The sequence below is a fragment of the Podarcis raffonei genome, chromosome 9, assembly GCF_027172205.1.
Source record: "Podarcis raffonei isolate rPodRaf1 chromosome 9, rPodRaf1.pri, whole genome shotgun sequence".
Lineage (NCBI taxonomy): Eukaryota > Metazoa > Chordata > Lepidosauria > Squamata > Lacertidae > Podarcis > Podarcis raffonei.
In genome coordinates this window covers 68034648-68054522 of record NC_070610.1, presented here as the reverse complement: position 1 = coordinate 68054522, position 19875 = coordinate 68034648, and the positions used below count along the sequence as shown (strand labels likewise).

General features: G+C 47.9%; 1 protein-coding gene across 2 annotated transcripts in view; it reads right to left on the bottom strand.

Annotated features, from left to right (window-relative positions):
- Positions 1-19875, bottom strand: part of RASGEF1B (RasGEF domain family member 1B) — a 247675-nt gene that overhangs the window by 18024 nt on the left and 209776 nt on the right. For both annotated transcript variants that reach the window (XM_053404309.1, XM_053404310.1), the window contains 3 exons: positions 9009-9191; positions 5416-5538; positions 3526-3663 (listed from right to left, as the gene is read on the bottom strand). In XM_053404309.1, coding sequence (XP_053260284.1) covers positions 3526-3663; positions 5416-5538; positions 9009-9191 — 444 coding nt within the window. The remainder of the gene's footprint in view (positions 1-3525; positions 3664-5415; positions 5539-9008; positions 9192-19875) is intronic.

Here is a 19875-nt window from a genome sequence, read left to right as displayed (position 1 = left end):
AGTAGCCCATAAATCAAGACCATAAAGGGAGGAAACATCAGATATTCACCCAAGCCAGCTATCCATGCTGGTCCTACATGGGACAACAAAAAAGCCAAGGGAAAATTTATATACCAAATCCCATATAAGGGGTCAGAGTGAGTCTAAGCTGAAGGCCAGGTGGAACAGCTCCGTCTTGCAGGCCCTGTGGAAAGATGTCAAATCCCGCAGGGTCCTAGTCTCTTGTGACAGAGTGTTCCACCACGTCGGGGCCAGAGCTGAAAAGGCCCTGGCCCTAGTTGAAACCAATCTAACCTCCTTGAGGCTTGGGACCTCCAAAGTGTTGTTATTTATGGACCTTAAGGTCCACCGTGGGGCATACCAGGAGAGGCGGTCCCGTAGGTACGAGGGTCCTAGGCCGCATAGGGCTTTAAAGGTCAAAACCAGCATCTTAAACCTGACCCTGTACTCCACCGGGAGCCAGTGCAGCTGGTAAAGCACTGGATGAATATGATCCCATGGAAAGGACCCCGTAAGAAGCTTCACCGCAGCATTCTGCACCCGCTGGAGTTTCTGGGTCAGCTTCAAGGGCAGCCCCGTGTCGAATGAGTTACAATAATCAAGCCTGGAGGTGACCGTCGCATGGATCACTGTGGCCAGATCAGGGCGAGAAAGGTAAGGGACCAACTGCTTAATACGGCGGAGATGGAAAAATGCCACCTTTGCTGTGGCTGCAACCTGCACCTCCGTAGAAAGGGAGGCATCAAAGGTTACACCCAAGCTCTTGACAGAAGGCACTGGCACTAATTGAGCTCCCTCAAGAGATGGGAGTTGGCCCCCCAACCCCATGTCGTCCCGACCCAGCCAGAGGATCTGTCTTTGAAGGATTTAACTTCAGTCGGCTCCCACGCAGCCACAGCTTCCAAGCATCTGGTCAGTGTGTTCGGGGCCGAGTCAGGGCGGCCGTCCATCAACAGATAAAGCTGGGTGTCATCAGCATATTGATGACAACCCAGCCCAAAACTCCAGACAATCTGGGCAAAGAAATGAATGGTGTGTGTACACACACGCACACACATTTGCTGTCCCACATGCCAGCTGACAGGCACCGGCTGGCAAACAGGTGGTTTATCAAAGGGGAAAGAAGCAGCTGGGATTAAGCGTTGGGGGGGGGGGGAATAGTGGGGAGGGAGAGGCCTCAAGGGATTTTGGAAGCAGAGCAAACGCAGAGCAGCTCGATAGGTTGGAGGTTGTGGGAAAAAAGCTGAACGGGGAAGGGAGGGAGAGTCACGCAGGAGAGCTCAAGTATGTGATTTCCATAGTGTGCCAGGAGACCGCGAACATATGGGCAGATAAAAGACTCAGAGGCTGGTCCATTCGGGCGAACTCAGCAGGGAGGATGGGGACAATAGCAGGAGTTGGCTGTCTGTCATTTGACTCCGACTCTATACCTCCTGTTTGCCTCTCTGCCTTCTGTCCCACTAGATAAAAGCAGATTTCAATCCACAAATGCTTCCAAAGTCTTGCTACCTACAACATGGAGGTCCTCTGCCCCACCCTCCCCTTTTAAAATTGGTGGAATGTAAAAATCATACTAAAGCTTTAAAGGCATTTTCCGACCTCCTCTCCCAGACGAATGGCAATGCTCCAGGGTTCCTCCTCCTTGCCTGTCAGGTGTAATGCAGGGTTGTATTAAGGGAAGACCAGAGCTTCCCAACTGCCTCACTCGGGATGCTATTGCTGCTACCACTTGCGATGTCCGGCAGAGAATGGGAGATTTATACAGTGGACCCTTGGGTTACGTTACCTTTGGGTAACGTAACTTTCGGGTTGCGAACGCGGCAAAGCCTGAAGTGTATACTTCCGGGTTTTGCCACGCATGCATGCGCAGAAGTGCTCTATCGCACCACGCGTGTGTGCAGAAGTGAGGCCTCATGTTGCAGACTTTTCGGGGTATGTAAGGACCCCCGGAACGAATTAAGTTCATATCCGGAGAGTCCACTGTATTTGTTTGCAAGTGCTTCCAACCCCACCCTTTAGCAAAGTTCTTACAAAATCAGAATGTCAAGCATTTAAGACACCCAGGGTGCAATTCAACGTTGCACTAAGGCGTTCTGTCAGCGAAAGCATTTCCGCTTGCCGGATGTAACAAACTCCCCATCCACCAGTCTGTGGGTTCCCCTGACCTTCCCTAGCAGATATGGGGGGGCTGAGAGGGGCGGGAAAGCCCTGTTATTGCTAGGAGGACTCGGACTAGTGCAACAATTTAGTTGAATCCAGCTCACACATCAGAGATGCCTTGGTGTTCAGAGGAGCACAACATGATAGTTGGCTCAACACAGGGGTTATTCTTGCATTGCAAGGGGTTGGATGACTCTTGGGGTCCCTTCCAACTCTACAATCCCTCTTATTCTATCTCCCACTCTCTCCTTGCCTTACACCAAGACAGTGTCTTTGAATCACTCAAAGCCACCACCCACCCGATAAAACCTTGTCTGCATACATGATCGGTTTTTTTGCAATTCCTGCATATGTCATTTGACTGTAAAGCCTGTTAGGATATTTCGTTCCACCTTAAGGCATGATTGTTGTGTGTCACATGCCTGTTTACACTCCAGCAGAGCATGCTGGGAACTTCCGTTTGTGTATAGCTTTTGCTTTAAGCTGCTTGCTTTGGATGAGATCGGACATGTTTCCCTTTTGTCCTGATGTATGCTGAATAAGGTGAGAGTGAGAGCTGGACCATAAAGAAGGCTGATCGCCGAAGAATTGATGCTTTTGAATTATGGTGCTGGGGGAGACTCTTGAGAGTCCCATGGACTGCAAGAAGATCAAACCTCTCCATTCTGAAGGAAATCAGGCCTGAGTGCTCAACTGGAAGGACAGATCCTGAAGCTGAGGCTCCAATACTTTGGCCACCTCATGAGAAGAGAAGACTCCCTGGAAAAGACCCTGATGTTGGGAAAGATGGAGGGCACAAGGAGAAGGGGACGACAGAGGACAAGATGGTTGGACAGTGTTCTCGAAGCTACCAGCATGAGTTTGACCAAACTGTGGGAGGCAGTGGAAGACAGGAGTGCCTGGCGTGCTCTGGTCCATGGGGTCACGAAGAGACGGACACGACTAAACAACAACAAATGCTGAATAAACTGCTTGTAAATATGCTCACACAAATTCTCCTGCCACTTCTGTTTGCGTGTTATCTCTGCTGAGTTGTGTGCTCCAGCTTTTGAAGCTGTGGGTCACAGATGCTGCAACAAGGACTGGAGATCGCCCGGCACACCGGCCGGTGGGCTGGAGCCAGCTAGGGGCCTGCCAATTGCCCCTGTTCCTTGGTTGCATGCCAACAAAGCCTACCATGGCTACTAGCAGAACACGGGGTGGGAGCCATTGTGACCCTCCAGGTGCAACTAGACTATAACTCCCCCTGGGTTCAACTCACTGGGCCACAGGAGACACTTCAATGCAGAATGTCTGAAAATGCTCTGCAGTAATTAGGAACGCCTTGAAACACCAGCAAGCTCATGCTCCACTCAAGTGACTCACCTCATCCCCACTGGCAATCTGATGGGCCAGTTCCTTCAAATTCCTCATCATCCGCTCATCTCGAAAATCATAAGGAAACGTCTCCGTCCACTCCGTTAACAACTGCAGAATTTTGGGGGCAATTTTCCGTAACCGGTTCTGGAGAGAGAGACAAAGAACATAGGTGTGGTCCCTCAGAATATTCATGGGTTAGAGTTAGGTGGGCACAAGACTAAGTACAGTGGTACCTCGGGTTACATACGCTTCAGGTTACATACGCTTCAGGTTACAGACTCCACTAACCCAGAAATAGTGCTTCAGGTTAAGAACTTTGCTTCAGGATGAGAACAGAAATCGTGTGGTGGTGGTGTGGCGGCATCAGGAGGCCCCATTAGCTAAAGTGGTGCTTCAAGTTAAGAACAGTTAATCCGAGGTACCACTGTACTGAGTATTGCTGTTCAACTAAACAGACTTTCCATTTGGGGTGCTTGAGATTTCTGTTCAGTCTGCATTTTAAAGTATGTTTAATCCCAATTCACAGTTTCTAGATTGGAACAGTTATTCTGCATATCTCCAACGAGTTACAAAAAATGCATATTTTAGGGTAAAAAAAGGACAAAGATAATGCAGTTTTTTGTGCAGTTTGGAAGAGAAAAAGCAACACCCTACTGGTTCAAGAATGGGACAGAATGAACTTATGGATGAACACATGCAAAAGCTGACACGGACCAGAAAATACTGATCCATTCCTACCCTTCTGTGTCCACTTCTATTCTCACTAAGGATGGAAACAGACAACCATGTAGTGGAAGCCATTAAAAGTGTATTGTAAGGCAGGAGGACTGTGTAGCTGCTTTGCGCTCTTTTGAGGAAAGGCGGGGTAGAAGTTGTAGCCAACAAATCATAGAGGTGGAAGGGATCCAAGGGTCATCTAGTCCAAACCCCCCCCCCAATGCAGGAATCTTGGCTAAAGAATCCATGAAAAATGGACACCCAACCTCTGCTGAAAAACCTCCAAGAAAGGAGAGGCTACCACCTCTCATGGAATAAAAGGAAACATCTTGGCAGAATTAGACGGATCCCTGTATTGTATAAATATAAGTTTGTAGGGAGGTAAAAAGAAACTATATAAGAAATATCTAACTGTGTGATATAAAGTAATGGATAGATAAAGTACAGTGAGATTAATTGGAAGTCAGTTTTAAATTTCTTCTCTATAAGTTTTATAATTGTGTTCAGTATACTTGTAAAAGGTAAAGGGACCCCTGACCATTAGGTCCAGTTGTGGCCGACTCTGGGGTTGCGGCGCTCATCTCGCTTTATTGGCCGAGGGAGCCGGCGTACAGCTTCCGGGTCATGTGGCCAGCATGACTAAGCCGCTTCTGGAAAACCAGAGCAGCACACGGAAACGCCGTTTACCTTCCTGCCGGAGCGGTACCTATTTATCTACTTGCACTTTGACGTGCTTTCGAACTGCTAGGTTGGCCGGAGCAGGGACCGAGCAACAGGAGCTCACCCTGTAGCGGGGATTCGAACTGTCAACCTTCTGATCGGCAAGTACTAGGCTCTGTGGTTTAACCCACAGCACCACCAGCGTCCCCAGTATACTGGTATATGATGATAATTATATTAATGTTCTTGTATCTTACAGTGTGGTTTGTTATATTGTTTGTTTGGTTGTATGTTTGTTTACTTGCATGTACATTTGTTTTCTCATAAATGTATTTATTTTAAATTAATAAAGCTATATTAAAAAAGAAAATGAAAGGAGAGTCTATCACCTCTCATGGGAGTCCGTATATAAATATAAATATATGCATATCTCCTCAATGTGTTGGCTAAGATGACCTTCCGTCCCAGTCATTAAGCAGGGTGCAACCCTAAATCACATTGATTAGGCAAGCCACTTACTTTATCGGCTGTGGGCTCATCCAGTCTCTGCTGCTCAATGCACAAATGGCAAACTTTTGCCATTAACTCGTAAGGGTGGACGAAGAGCCGAGAGCTGAGCAGGAAGGTAAAGATGTATGTTCTCTGCAGGTGAAGAGAGACGGCAGCTAAGAAGATGCATAACTTCACAGGGGCCATTTAGAACAAGACACGCATGCTCATGTTTTAGCAGGCAGAGGCTAACTCATTGTGTTACCGTGGGAGAGCGCCCGAGACTGACAAGGTAAGCATTTGAAACCTCATTGCACCAAACGCCATTGTCTTCAGAACCTGTGCTGGGTACATCACCACACCCTGGCGATGCAAGGCTGGCAGAAGACAGGGCAAGGAACATCACAGCTGAGCCGACAATCCTTGCGTAATAAACACGCAGTCAATAACAGAGTTGCTGGGTACGCAATTTCATAATTCATCCTCTTGCCAAATATGCAATGTTGCCTAGTGGTTTAGGGACTCTCACTTCTACCTTGAACTCAGTGAGTGGTGAGAGGCAAACCTCAGCATCAGCCTCCAGTGAGAATCACATGGGCCTACTCTAGAGCAGGAGTCTGCAAACTTTTCCAGCAGGGGGCCGGTCCACTGTCCCTCAGATCTTGTGGGGGGGCCGGACTATGTTTTTTGGGGGGAAATGAATGAATTCCTATACCCCACAAATAACTCAGAGATGCATTTTAAATAAAAGGACATATACTACTCATGTAAAAACACGCTGATTCCTGGACCATCTGCGGGCCAGATTTAGAAGGCAATTGGGCCAGATCCGGCCCCCGGGCCTTAGTTTGCCTACCCATGCCTTAGATTAGGTTCTCAACCTGTGGGTCCCCAGATGTTGTTGGACTACAACTCCCATCATCCCTGAGCTCTGGCCTTGCTAGCTAGGGGTGATGGGAGTTGTAGTTCAACAACATCTGGGAACCCACAGGTTGAGAAAGGCTGCTCTAGAGCACTGATGCAAGCAGTATTGAGGTCATGCTATAAAATGCTACAGAGAAACAAACAAACAAAAAAAAACAGGGAGAGAGAGTATCTCCTTTACCAGTGTGGTTGGTGCCACCTCCATTTTTTTAATTTTTTTTAATTATTATTATTATTATTATTGAAATATTAATATACTGCTGCATCATAAAGATATAGCACAGTGGTTTACAACCATATAAAAAAAGGAAACCAAACAATAAAATAATAAAAAGTTCAAAGTGAGCTCAAAGCAAAAATAAATTAGACACAAACACTAACAGACCATTGTGTGGGATGCACTTTTAATTGCTGGGCAAAACAGAAAAGTTTCCAGGAGGTGTTTAAAGGTTGACACAGAAGGCACCTGCTGAAACTCTAGTGGCAGGGCATTCCACAGGACTGGGGTGATGACACTAAAGGCTCGATTTCTTGTTGTTGTCAAATGAGTCCCACCAACTCAAGGAACAACCAAAGATGCTCCGGCAGATGGGAGAGGCAGTCACGCTAGTAAGTGCTGCGTACTCTAGTAAAACCAGAAAGCTTGCATTCTTGGTAGATCCACTATATGTTGAAACACACTGCTCAGAATCTCGGGATGAGACTTACCGCTGTAACTGACCAGCCCTAGTTTGGTATTCCAAGACTGTTGCAAATTCCAGCAATGAATATAATTTATTATCTGTGAAACCGATTCAGCTGCACTTGTTTTATTCTCTGGGCAGCGAGATCCTAAGTGATCTTCACAGTAGATCTTCACAGCTAAGGCTTCCCTGATGCATAAGCTCTCTGCTACGCTGCACCAGCCCATCATAAATAATCTTAATAGCTCAGCCACGGGTTCCTGCACCTCATAAATAGTCTGTGTATGTTATGCCGAATTTAATATTCTTAATGGCTCAAAGTATCTATTACATATTACTTTTGCAAGCATGAGAATACAACTGAGGACCAGACAGTGTACATCTTTCCAGTGTGGAATCCTGTCCTGTTGCCATCATAGGACGGAAAATTCCACAAGGCTTCAAGAGTTAGCAATCCTCATGTGAGTTTTCAACAAGGGTGTCATTCAGTTCAATCCGAAGCTTCCATGCATGGACATGAATAAGCAAGGAGTGTTTTGAAGCAACTTTGTTTATTTGAGTAATTACAGTATTTACTCGAATCTAACGCTCACCATTTTGGGCCATATTACGTTGGGAAAGTTAAGGCGTGCATTAGATTCAATGACACATTTACATCCGCCAGCAAATACTTCTTTTTGTTTCAAGGTTCTGAAAACTGAGGTACGCATTAGATTTGATGGCGCATTAAACTTGAGTAAATATGGGAATACTGAAGGCAATATTCACACATTAAGAAATCTGTCGCAATTGATTGCTCAGCACGTTTGTGAAGATCAAAGGGGAAGCTGAACATTTGATTTCCATGTGCGTATTCAGACACAGAGAATGGAAGCAAACTCATCATACTGAAGGGGGCCAATTCACTTATGGCTGTTTTCTACATGGATGGTAATACCCAACAGGAAAATTGCATGTAGACTTGGGTGTGGTGCTTATCTTGCTGTGTGTATACGTGGCAAATAGCAGCGTTTTCCCAGCCTGTAGTCTGGTGGGCAGGCATCTAGAAACCCACTTAAAAGGTAAAGGGACCCCTGACCATTAGGTCCAGTCGTGGCTGACTCTGGGGTTGTGGTGCTCATCTCGCTTTACTGGCCGAGGGATCCAGCGTACAGCTTCCGGGTCATGTGGCCAGCATGACTAAGCCGCTTCTGGTGAACCAGAGCAGCGCATGGAAACGCCGTTTACCTTCCCGCTGGAGTGGTACCTATTTATCTTGTTGCACTTTGATGTGCTTTCGAACTGCTAGGTTGGCAGGAGCAGGGACCAAGCAACGGGAGCTCACCCCGTTGTGGGGATTCGAACCGCAACCTTCTGATCAGCAAGTCCTAGGCTCTGTGGTTTAACCCACAGTGCCACTTAGTGTGGGACAATTAGTGCTTGCTCTATGGCAGAGGAACAAAAATGGATCCAGCACTCCTTGGGTCGTTTTTGACAGAGGAGCAGGATATCAACCATCTCACTGTGTTTCCAAATCCCTAGGAACATAGGAAGGTGCCTCATGAAGAGTCAGACCAGCTGGTCCATCTAGTTGGTATTGTCTACACTGACTGGCAGCTGCTGGCTCCAAGGTCTCTCCCAGCCCTACCCAGAGATGCTGGAAAAATCTGGGACCTTTTGCACACCCTCTGAGAGAATTGGGGAAAGAGAGGGTATGTGTGTGGATGAGACCCCAATTCACAGACAAACAACTTTAATAGCCTGCAATATTGCTTAATGCCTTGGAGGCTTAGCAAATGGGGGGAAATACCCCAAACAGCACTCAGTGGACGGTGGCCCAATGTGTTTGAGAGATGTTGCACTCCGGTTCGACAAGAAAAAGAGCTTAAGGCTGTGAATGGCAGACCCTTCACAGAACAAGTCTTTCCCCATACTGCCCAAAACACACCTGAGCCAACCCTCACCCCCTACTCCCCATCCCTTTTTCTAATGCACAGTAGGTTGGGCCAATTTAATTTGCAAAAGGAGGAGACTTACATCAGGGTAGTAATCAACAGTGGGCACTAAGTGCTGGATGAGGGCTTCCAAGGATCCTGACAGCAAGTTGTTTTCATGGTAATAGAGCCCTCCACAGCTGTCCTCTTTGGCCTGATACAGGTTTCGGTTGTAACCGCTGCTGTCAAACATCGCTGCAAAGGGAGGAGTCTGCGGCATGTTTTCCTAAGCAAATACAGAGGAAGGACAAAAGTTTGTACACAATATTCAGGAGAGGCAATTCATTTATGATTCTTCCCTTTCTTAATCCACACAAAAATCCTTTGTGGTAACTCATAAATCCCGTTTTATACTCGAGAAGGTGTGGTTAGACTACACCAGCCTTTCCGAACCTTGAGTCTCCAGATGTTGCTGAACTACAACTCCCATCAGCCCCAGCAAGGCCCAACAGTCAGAGTTGATGGGAATTGTAGTCCAATGACACCTGAGGACCCAAGTTTGGGGAAGGCAGGACTGGACAACAGAGACTTGCTACAAACCATCCAGTATAGTCGTGTCAAAAGGCTGTAATTGGAACCCAAATCTGTAGATTCGTCTACTGGGGAAAGTGTGTACCACAACAAACCTGGGGGTTCTTAAGGTGGCACATGGCTCAAAGAAGGTGAGGGGGAACCTTTTGCCCTCCAGGTATTTCTGAACTGCATCTCCCACCTTCCCTGGCCATTTCCCATGCTCACTGAGGCTGTTGAGAGTTGAAGTTCACCTGGAGGGTCAATGGTGCTCCTTCCACACACCTGCAACAGAACTTCTGCATGGAATCCTGACGATTGTCCATACTTCAGAAATTCCTCATTGTCAGTTTCTTCTAGGGAAGTTACTTGGAGCTGTAATCCTGAATAAGTCAGGTGTTCTGTAATCCTGAATCAGAGCTATACCTACAGCTCTTTGCCCACCGACTTAGCTCCATTACTGATATGTGAAGAGACACGGATTTTGGGTTCTGCCTCCCTGGGAACATCACAACTCCCACAGTCCCTCTACCCTCTCATCCCCTTGGGAACCATCATTCTGAAGCATCCTAGATTGGTGGACTTTCCACAAGAAAGAGCAAGAGGTATGTCGACACACCCTGTCCTGGGCAACAGGGATTATCTTCACCGGCTGTTTTGTTTTGGCTAGCACAGTCCAGACCAGACAGCATCCTGGATGGCTGCTGTGATCTAGGGTTTATGCATCAGGGTTTTGTCACACAGAGGATGCTTCAATCTCAACTGGTGGCTCCGAGTGCTACTTAATCGTTGCTCTTTTGTCGGTAATGCAACAGACTTTCTATGTCATTGAGGCACTGCACACGGTGATCAACTCCTACCCAGGAACCAATGTCCCAACTGTGGAAGGATGTGTGTATCCAGAATTGGCCTTCACAGTCACTCACGGTAAAGGTAAAGGGACCCCTGACCATTAGGTCCAGTTGTGACCGACTCTGGGGTTGCAGCGCTCATCTCACTTTATTGGTTGAGGGAGCCAGCATTTGTTCGCAGACAGCTTCCAGGTCATGTGGTCAGCATGACTAAGCCGCTTCTGGCGAACCAGAGCAGCGCACGGAAACACTGTTTACCTTCCCGCTGGAGCTGTACCTATTTATCTACTTGCACTTTGACGTGCTTTCGAATTGCTAGGTTGGCAGGAGTAGGGACCAAGCAACCGGAGCTCACCCCGTCATGGGGATTCGAACTGCTGACCTTCAGATCGGCAAGTCCTAGGCTCTGTGGTTTAACCCACAGCGCCACCCGCATCCCATCTGTCACTCACAGACTCATTGTTAAAACCGTGTTTATGGAAGACAATCTTACTCGGCTACGAGTGATCGCCAAAGAAGACAACACAACAATTTCCAGTCACACAGCCTACAACGCATCCCATCCTTGATGCAGCCACATGTTCGGCAAATAGGAATGATCACATCAATGATGTCTGAACAGTCAACTCCCCGCCCCTCTGGGTTACGAGTCAAATTGCCGGGTATGTACATTTGTTTCAGTTTCATGCAAGAGGCTGGCATGTCTCCATACACATGCTTCCCCAAGGGCTACAGGCATGCAAATAATGAAATGGACAACAAGGAGGAGTCAAACAGGAAAGGGGAGAACCTGCTGTGTAAGGTGTAATGCCCCACGTGTCATTCATTCTGAATGGTGCTGCCACACCCTTGATTGAGCAAGACTCCCAACAGTTTTAATATCAAGATCAAATGAAAGAAATGGCTGCAGCTCAGTGGCAGAGCAGGTGCTTTTCATACTCTTCAACCCCCAGCATCTCCAGTTAGGGCTTGGGAGAGACTCTTCTCTGAAGCCCTAGAGACTGCTGCCAGTCAGTGTAGACCAGGGGTCAGCAAGGTTTACCTTGCTTGGGCCGGTTCACTCCAGTGGAGATCCCTCCATGGGCCGAATTCCACACGCACATAAGTGTGCGCACCCATGATTTCCGGTGTCTGCGCCTGCACAGAAATGATTTTTGGCATCTGCGCATTCGCAGACGCGATTTCCAGTGCTTCGGAAGCGAGTCCCCGCGTTGCGCTGGTTTAGCGCAGCGCATGGGGACTCGCACAGTGGGCGGCTTGTTTCGGGGGTGGCTTGTGGGCCGGTTAAGCGACTCCCATGGGCCGCTTGTGGCCCATGGGCCTTAGGTTGCCTAGCCCTGGTGTAGACTATACAGAGCTAAATGGACCAATGGTTTGACTTGGTATAGTGTTCCTGTGGGGCCAATGACTCCTTCCTGAAACCCTGGAGAGCTGGTTGCCGATTGTAATGGACAACTCGACAGACCGATGACCTAAGGCAGTTTATCTTCTTCTCTCGTCCATAAGAAGATCCAGCTGGTGGCCCATCTAGTCCAGCTTCCTGCTCTCACAGTGGCCACCCAGATGCCTGCGGGAAACCCTCAAGGAGAATTGGAATGCAAGAGCACTTTCTGTTCCTGTGGTTTCCTGCAACAGGCATTCTGAAGCACTGCTGCCTTCAACCCGTAGTGGCTAGCAGTCACTGATAGCCTTATTCTCCATGAACTGTGCGCTCCACCCAACACAGCTGAGACTCTGCAAAAAAGAGTGCCAGCACACTGCACACACATGTGTGCCTGGAAAGTGCTTAATTCCCCCCTTCCCGCAAAGATAGCATTGCAAGTGCAGATGGCACCTCTTCTCTTTCTCTATTGCACGGGTCAGCAAACTTTTTCAGCAGGGGGCTGGTCCACTGTCCCTCAGACCTTGTGGGGGGCCGGACTATATTTTGGAAAAAAAGAATGAACGAATTCCTATGCCCCACAAATACCCCAGAGATGCATTTTAAATAAAAGGACACATTCTACTCATTTAAAAACACGCTGATTCCTGGACTGTCTGTGGGCTGGATTTAGAAGGCGATTGGGCCAGATCCGGCCCTCGGGCCTTACTTTGCCTAAAGGTAAAGAGACCCCTGACTATTAGGTCCAGTCACAGACGACTCTGGGGTTGCGGTGCTCATCTCGCTTTACTGGCCGAGGGAGCCGGCGTACAGCTTCTGGGTCATGTGGCCAGCATGACTAAGCCGCTTCTGGCGAACCAGAGCAGCGCATGGAAATGCCATTTACCTTCCCACCGGAGCGGTACCTATTTATCTACTTGCACTTTGATGTGCTTTCGAACTGCTAGGTGGGCAGGAGCAGGGACCGAGCAACGGGAGCTCACTCCATCACAGGGATTCGAACTGCCAACCTTCTGATCGGCAAGCCCTAGGCTCTGTGGTTTAGACCACAGTGCCATCCATGTGGGTTTGCCTACCCATGCTCTATTGGGGGTTGTTGTTATTGATGTTGTTGTTGTTTTGTTGGGGGGCAGACTCTTTTAAATAGTAAATAAATTCAGGACCTGGTATGTGCCAGTCCAGGAAAGAACCCGATTTTGGAAAACAATTTTGGAAAGAACCCGATTTTGGAAAACAAGTGGTAACAGAACAGCCTGTCAATACGTAGCTTCTCTCCCCACCCTCCTTCTCCATCTGTGTGCTCCAAAACTCCCAACAAAGCACTTTTTGGAGGGAGGCGAGGAGAAGCTATTAAGTTATTAGCTGGATTCCTGGGGACAAAAAAAAATGAAAGGAAGAAAACGCACCATGCAGCACAGAGAGCCAAAGGGTCTGGCTTGCTTCTGGCAACAGGTCAAGACAATGAAGGCATTCAAACTCTGCACGAGACTTGGAGGATTGAGAAAGGAAACAATAAGACAGAAAGCTAAAACACAGTCGCTTGGGGAAGGGGGAAGGCACACCAAGCTGGGGAGACTCCCCTGGCCTGCCTAACCCCCCTCTCCCTTTGCTAATCCCTCTTTTCAAGATGCCAAAGGAGATTTGCATCAAAATAAGGGACGGCAGCAGGCTCAGCATCTGAAAAGTCACATTCATCACTCTGAGCAGCTGTTCGACCAGGGATTGGATTCCTCCCAGCACCAATAAGTCAGGAGGAGGGGGGACGGTGGGGGGATGTGCATGTGTGCATGAAGGGAAAGTATAAAACAGACCCACGTGCCTTCGCAGAAGGGGACAGGCGCGCAGCAGGTGAAATTTTAGGCAGTATGAGAATGCCACATGCTGCTTTGGGAGGAGAAGGCAGTTGGGGAAAGGAAAAGTGGGCAGGAAGTCCCTTTGTCTTCAGAGGGGATCACCAGCAGCAGAAAAAGAAGAGACAAATGGTACTTGGCCACTTCATGACCGCAGATGAGCTCCTTTCCCCCCTCACATCCTTCCATCTGCTATTTTGCAAAACCCAAAACAGAAACAAGCACCAGTTTCCCCTAAAGATGCTTCCCATAGACATCTCTTTGTCATACTTTAGAAGCAATAGAACACCCAGACTCTTCCTTACATCACCAATATAAAATTTAAAAGCCAAACAAACAAAGGACCAGCAGATTCCAATACATCCTTGAATGTAAACATTTCAAAATACATTCGCATAAGACACTGATAAATATGCTTGAATTCAGAGTGGGAAAATGTTTCCCAAGCTTTTCATTGATGGGAAAGTCAGCTGAAAGAGCGCAAATTAGGAATTAGCACAAGCGCAAATGTATAGGAATCCTATCGCCGTCACCCAAAAGGACTCAGGATGCAAGATTTAGAATAAAGACGACAACTCCTGTCCAAATCTAAACAATTTCTCCTCTGCATAGCATAGAACTGCAGAGTTGAAAGGGACCACAAGGGCCATCTATAGTCCAAGCCCCTGGGATGCAGGAATCTTTTGTCCAAGGTGGGGCTTGAACCCACGACCCTGAGATGTAGAGCCTCATGCTCTACTGACTGAGCCACTCTGTTCCATTGGAGCCAAGAGGAACATCACCATGCAAGGGGAAGGACCACGGCTCAGTGGCAGAGCATCTGCTCTGCATGCGGAAGGTCACAAGTTCAATCCCCGGTATCTCCAGGCAGGGCTGGGAGAGACTCCCTTCCTGAAACCCTGCAGAGACGTTACCTGTCAATACTGAACTAGATCATGGGTAGGCAAACTAAGGCCCGGGGGCTGGATCCGGCCCAATTGCCTTCTAAATCCGGCCAGAGGACGGTCCAGGAATCAGAGTGTTTTTACATGAGTAGAAAGTGTCCTTTTATTTAAAATGGATTTCTGGGTTATTTTGGGGGCCTGCCTGGTGTTTTACATGAGTAGAATGTGTGCTTTTATTTCAAAATGCATCTCTGGGTTATTTGTGGGGCATAGGAATTCATTCATTTATTTTCCCCCAAAATATAGTCCGGCCCCCCACAAGGTCTGAGGGACAGTGGACCGGCCCCCTATTGAAAAAGTTTGCTGACCCCTGAACTAGGTGGACTGATAACCTGACTTCCGCTCCTCCAGACTTCCGCTTCCCCCTGCAGAAATCCATTCTTTACCACTGATTGGAGCAAATGTCAACTGATTTTTCCTCCGGATTGACGTTTGCACCAGTTTATCGCTAAAGTGCATGCAGGCTTGCGCTCGGATCTGTGCTTCTAGGCATGGGGGCAAGCGCAAGTCTGCATGAGCCCTCCATATAAGGCAGCTTCCTGTGTTCCTAAGTGGGCATCAAGATATGCTCATCAACATATGCAAGTTGGCTCCTTGTTGCTGGATCAGGATGCCCAGATGCTTACTTCTGCAGGAGCGTCAGGTTCATTTCCCCACCGGCAGCCAGTTACTGCAGTGGCACTGACACAGCTTGGTCTGGCCCACCAATTTAATTCAATAAGGCATCACTTCTGTGTCTGCTTATACATTGGAGTGGAAGGCGAGGGATGCTGGTCATTCATTCGGAATGACCGGGCCAGGTTACTGAATGAGACGCACGACGCATTGTCCAAATGTCAGAGCCGATATGAAAGTGTGAAGAGGATAAATATAGGCCACCTGTCGATGGCCTCATCTAATGCAAACAGTACGGGGGGGGTGTAAGGGGAGAATGGGCTCCATGGGATTTCAACAGGCATTCATGCAGAGAACAAGGTTTCTCATAGATTTAAATCATCTAAGAATTCAGCTTTTGTTGGCAAATTCTCGACAGAACAAAACACACTGGGCAATCTCCAGTTGTGCCCATCCATGACAGAAAAGGCATTTGCTCATAGATTCACAGAGCTAGGAGGGACCCTGAGTTTCATCCAGTCCACCCCCCCCCCCCCACAATGCAGGAATATACAGCTGTGCAATGAGACTTCCCCTTGCTCCCCTCTGTGGCTCCCTTAGTCTGCTTTGAGGAATTGAGGGACCCTCCAGAGCAGATCAGGGGCAGCGTTAAAGACTCAAGCTATATGAGCTAGGTCCTTAAACCAGGGCTCCTTAAAACCAGGGTTGTTACAGTCGCCAAAACAGAATGCCCCATTTTGGGGCCAGGCGACTTGAGAGTTGTATTTTCCAATACAACCTTTTGATTCCTGAAATTCATTCTGACCATGCAGATAAAATATAGTGGGTAGAATTCTACAGGGTGTGTGAAAACAGTCAAGAACCAAGGATCCCCAGGCATGCACCTCCAGATGGTGGAGACGTCCGACACCATCTTGGCACCCGGGCATCTTCCCTTGGTTGCAAAGGGCCAATAGGTAAAGGGACCCCTGACCATTAGGTCCAGTTGTGGCTGACTCTGGGGTTGCGGCACTCATCTCGCTTTATTGGCCGAGGGAGCCAGCGTACAGCTTCTGGGTCATGTGGCCAGCATGACTAAGCCGTTTCTGGCAAACCAGAGCAGCGCATGGAAACGCCGTTTAACTTCCCGCCAGAGCGGTACCTATTTATCTACTTGCACTTTGATGTGCTTTTGAACTGCTAGGTTGGCAGGAGCAGGGACCGAGCAACGGGAGATCACCCTGTCATGGGGATTCGAACTGCCGACCTTCTGATTGGCAAGTCCTAGGCTCAGTGGTTTAACCCACAGCGGTGTCCTTGGGGAGGAAGAGGTGCTACACTACGACTACCGCATTGTCCTTAAGTGGCACCAGCCTTTTAAAGACCGTTGATATTGCTGAGATAAGACGCTTCTTTTTTCTCCCTTCTCTCTGCATGTTTTCTTCAAAGCCGGGCTTAAACCAGCCGAGCTTCCTCTAAACGCACCCCCTACCTCTCTTTTTAACAAAACAAAAGGCAAAGCTTATGCGTTTCAGAACTGCAAGATCCAAGCAGCGCGTGAATTAGAAGGACAATGGCATGACAATTCCACCAAGGACCCTGGGAGAATTCCGCCTCTGCCCCATTCGGTTGCAGAGAGATTTACGGAGTGAATTAATCTGAAAGGGATGCACGATGGACTTAGGCCCCAGCCAAAGCCTGCAATAAAACTTCCCCCGTGCGGCAGGAGATCGTTTGAGGCAAAAAGCTGCTTTTCTATGTCATTATTTACAACCAAGCAGCTGGAGGACGGGAAGGAGGGGCTGCTGGGCCATGCTCAAGTGTTGCACACCGTTCTAGTTTTCAGCCTCACAGAATCCAGGGGCTGGTGCTTCCTTAGCCTTGGGTGTGTGAACCCAAATGGTGAACAAGTGCCAGAGCAGCTTTCCCCAACCTGGTGCCCTCCAGATGTTTCAAACTGCAGCTCATGTCAGCCCCAGTCAAGACAGCTGTCTGGAGGGCACCATGTTGGGAATGGCCGCACTTGAGAACCTGCAGAGGGAACAGACTTGGTTTCAAGGATTTTGGATAGCAAGGCTCAGAAAGAGGCCTGAGGACCCTGGTGCTGTTCCCAATAAGATTGTGCTGGGCTAGATGAACCATGGGGCAGATTTATGTGTCAGGTATATCATTAAAAAAATAAAATACTAAGATGTCCTGATACAGTGGTACCTCTGGATGCGAAAGGGGTCCGTTCCGGAGCCCCATTCACATCCTGAGTAGAATGCAACCGGCGACTGCGCAGGTCACGATTCGCCGCTTCTGCGCATGACGTCATTTTGAGCATCTGTACATGCGTGAGCGGCGAAACCCGGAAGTAACGCATTCCGTTACTTCCCGGTCGCCATGGAGCATAACCTGAAAACACTCAACCTGAAGCACATTTAACCCAAGGTGTAAGTGTATTAAATGCTAAGGAGTACAAGGATCTCAAGGTCCATTCCTTTTTAATAAATTTGGTTTATCCAGGATTGAAGCTGGCCTGGTAATGTTTTCAGAATGCTCGTTGTTGATACCTTAGATCAGGGGTCAGCAAACTTTTTCAGCAGGGGGCCGGTCCACTGTCCCTCAGACCTTGTGGGGGGCCAGACTATATTGGAGGGGGGAATGAACGAATTCCTATGCCCCACAAATAACCCAGAGATGCATTTTAAATAAAAGGACACATTCTACTCATGTAAAAACATGCTGATTCCCGGATTGTCCGCGGGCCGGATTTAGAAGGCGATTGGGCCGGATCTGGCACCCTGGCCTTGGTTTGCCTACCCATGCCTTAGATTAGGGGAAGGAGAACAATTTTGTCTTGAAGGCCCCATTTGAAATAAGTCCAAACTGAATGTGGGCAGAATCAACATTGGGCAAGGAAACTTCTCTCTTCATGCCACTTCTCCTATTGCCTTCCTCTATGCCATCCCACAAAATCAGACTAAGGAACTGCAGTTTGCCTCAGATAAGCCCCCAAAATTTGCATCTCTTGGTTCTGCTGATGGAGTGCAGAAGCTGAGAGGAAACGTGACACTGATCCAAGTTGGCCGTTTAAAATACACTTATTGAGGATCTGCCACCAATTCTGGCTCTAAATGCACATATCCGCATTTGCAAATAGTCGTACCTCAGCTCCCAAACGCCTTGGGAGTCGATTGTTCTGACTCCCGAGTGATCGAAAACTGGAAGTGTGTGTTCTGGTTTTCAAATGTTCTTTTGGAAGCCGAACATCTGACAAGCTTCCTGCAGCCAATCAGAAGCCTCACTTTGGAAGTCAAACGTTTTGGAAGTCGAATGGACTCTGTTCGGCCTCCAAGGTACGACTGTATATGAAGGTTCAACCCTCCTCCCTGTGTACTTGCTGTTCACAAGCTTACAATTTGGAGAGGTGTACAGATGCTTGACACAGACATGTGAAAATACATCGATTAGCCACAAAATGGATTTTGACGAAAAAGAACAGAGTTCAGGATATGAAGAAATGCATGCAGCCTCAGGACTTTCTTGTCTGGTGAAATCTAATCCAATTGCAGCGATGCTAATTTCTTCCAATATAAAACTTGATCATAAGCAGGAGAAAGAAGAACTGGTTTCAGGACTGCCAGCCTTCAGCAGCTGGGTTTATTCATCAGCCAGCAATTCTCCAGTTGAGCAGAAGGTGGAACCTGACTCCAGACCCTTGGATCAAAGTCTCAGCCTTTCAAATCATCACACCTACAAAGTCAACAGATTAAGTGGGATCTTCCAAGTACACATTAAGACACAGTAGATGGGAAAGAAAAGGGGACTCTTTATCTCCGTGTACAGCTTACAAGAAAATGTTACAGAGGGGAATGCTTTTGGGATGATTAAGAGACTTTAACTTTTAACCTCTTATTCAGACAGACTTAAGGCATGCACACCCACACGCTTTATGGGGCACTCGGAAAACAAAACTCTTCAGAGCGAGGAAAGCAGCTCTGAGTCACCCTGTTATCTTGCAATATGTCTCGGGAACTTGGCTTCACTCTGACTATTTTTACATTAGGCTAGACACACACACACACAGGCTTCCAAGTACACTAATAGCAGACTTTGTCAACCTGGCACCCTCCAGATGTTTCAGACTAGAACTCCCATTCTCTAGTCAAAAACAGCTGGAGGGCACCAGGGTGGCAAAGGACAATATAGTGGTACCTCGGGTTACATACGCTTCAGGTTACATACGCTTCAGGTTACACACTCCGCTAACCCAGAAATATTACCTCAGGTTAAGAACTTTGCTTCAGGATAAGAACAGAAATCGTGCTCCGGCGGCGCAGCGACAGCAGGAGGCCCCATTAGCTAAAGTGGTGCTTCAGGTTAAGAACAGCTTCAGGTTAAGTACAGACCTCCGGAATGAATTAAGTACTTAACCCGAGGTACTACTGTACATTTTTTGCTTGTGTGAGGTTTCATTTCGCAACTCACAACAATGCAATAATGACTTGCGGTTGTTCCTATTCTCGTCCGTATCATCGCATTACCTGGCAGCGGCCTTTTTTGGCCAAGCCTGCAGTAGATCAAATCCAAATCAGAGACAGTACGGTAACCCTTAATGTAAATTTAACAGAATCAGGAAAAAGTAACCAGGGAGAACATTCCATCTCTCGTTACAGCTGAACCCAGGGACAGGACGTCCAATGATAAGGCTCTCAAACGCATCAAATCATGACAGATGCCACCTATCAGTTGTCCGGGATCATGTGTAAAAGCTTTTGCGGCCTGTCATGAATGT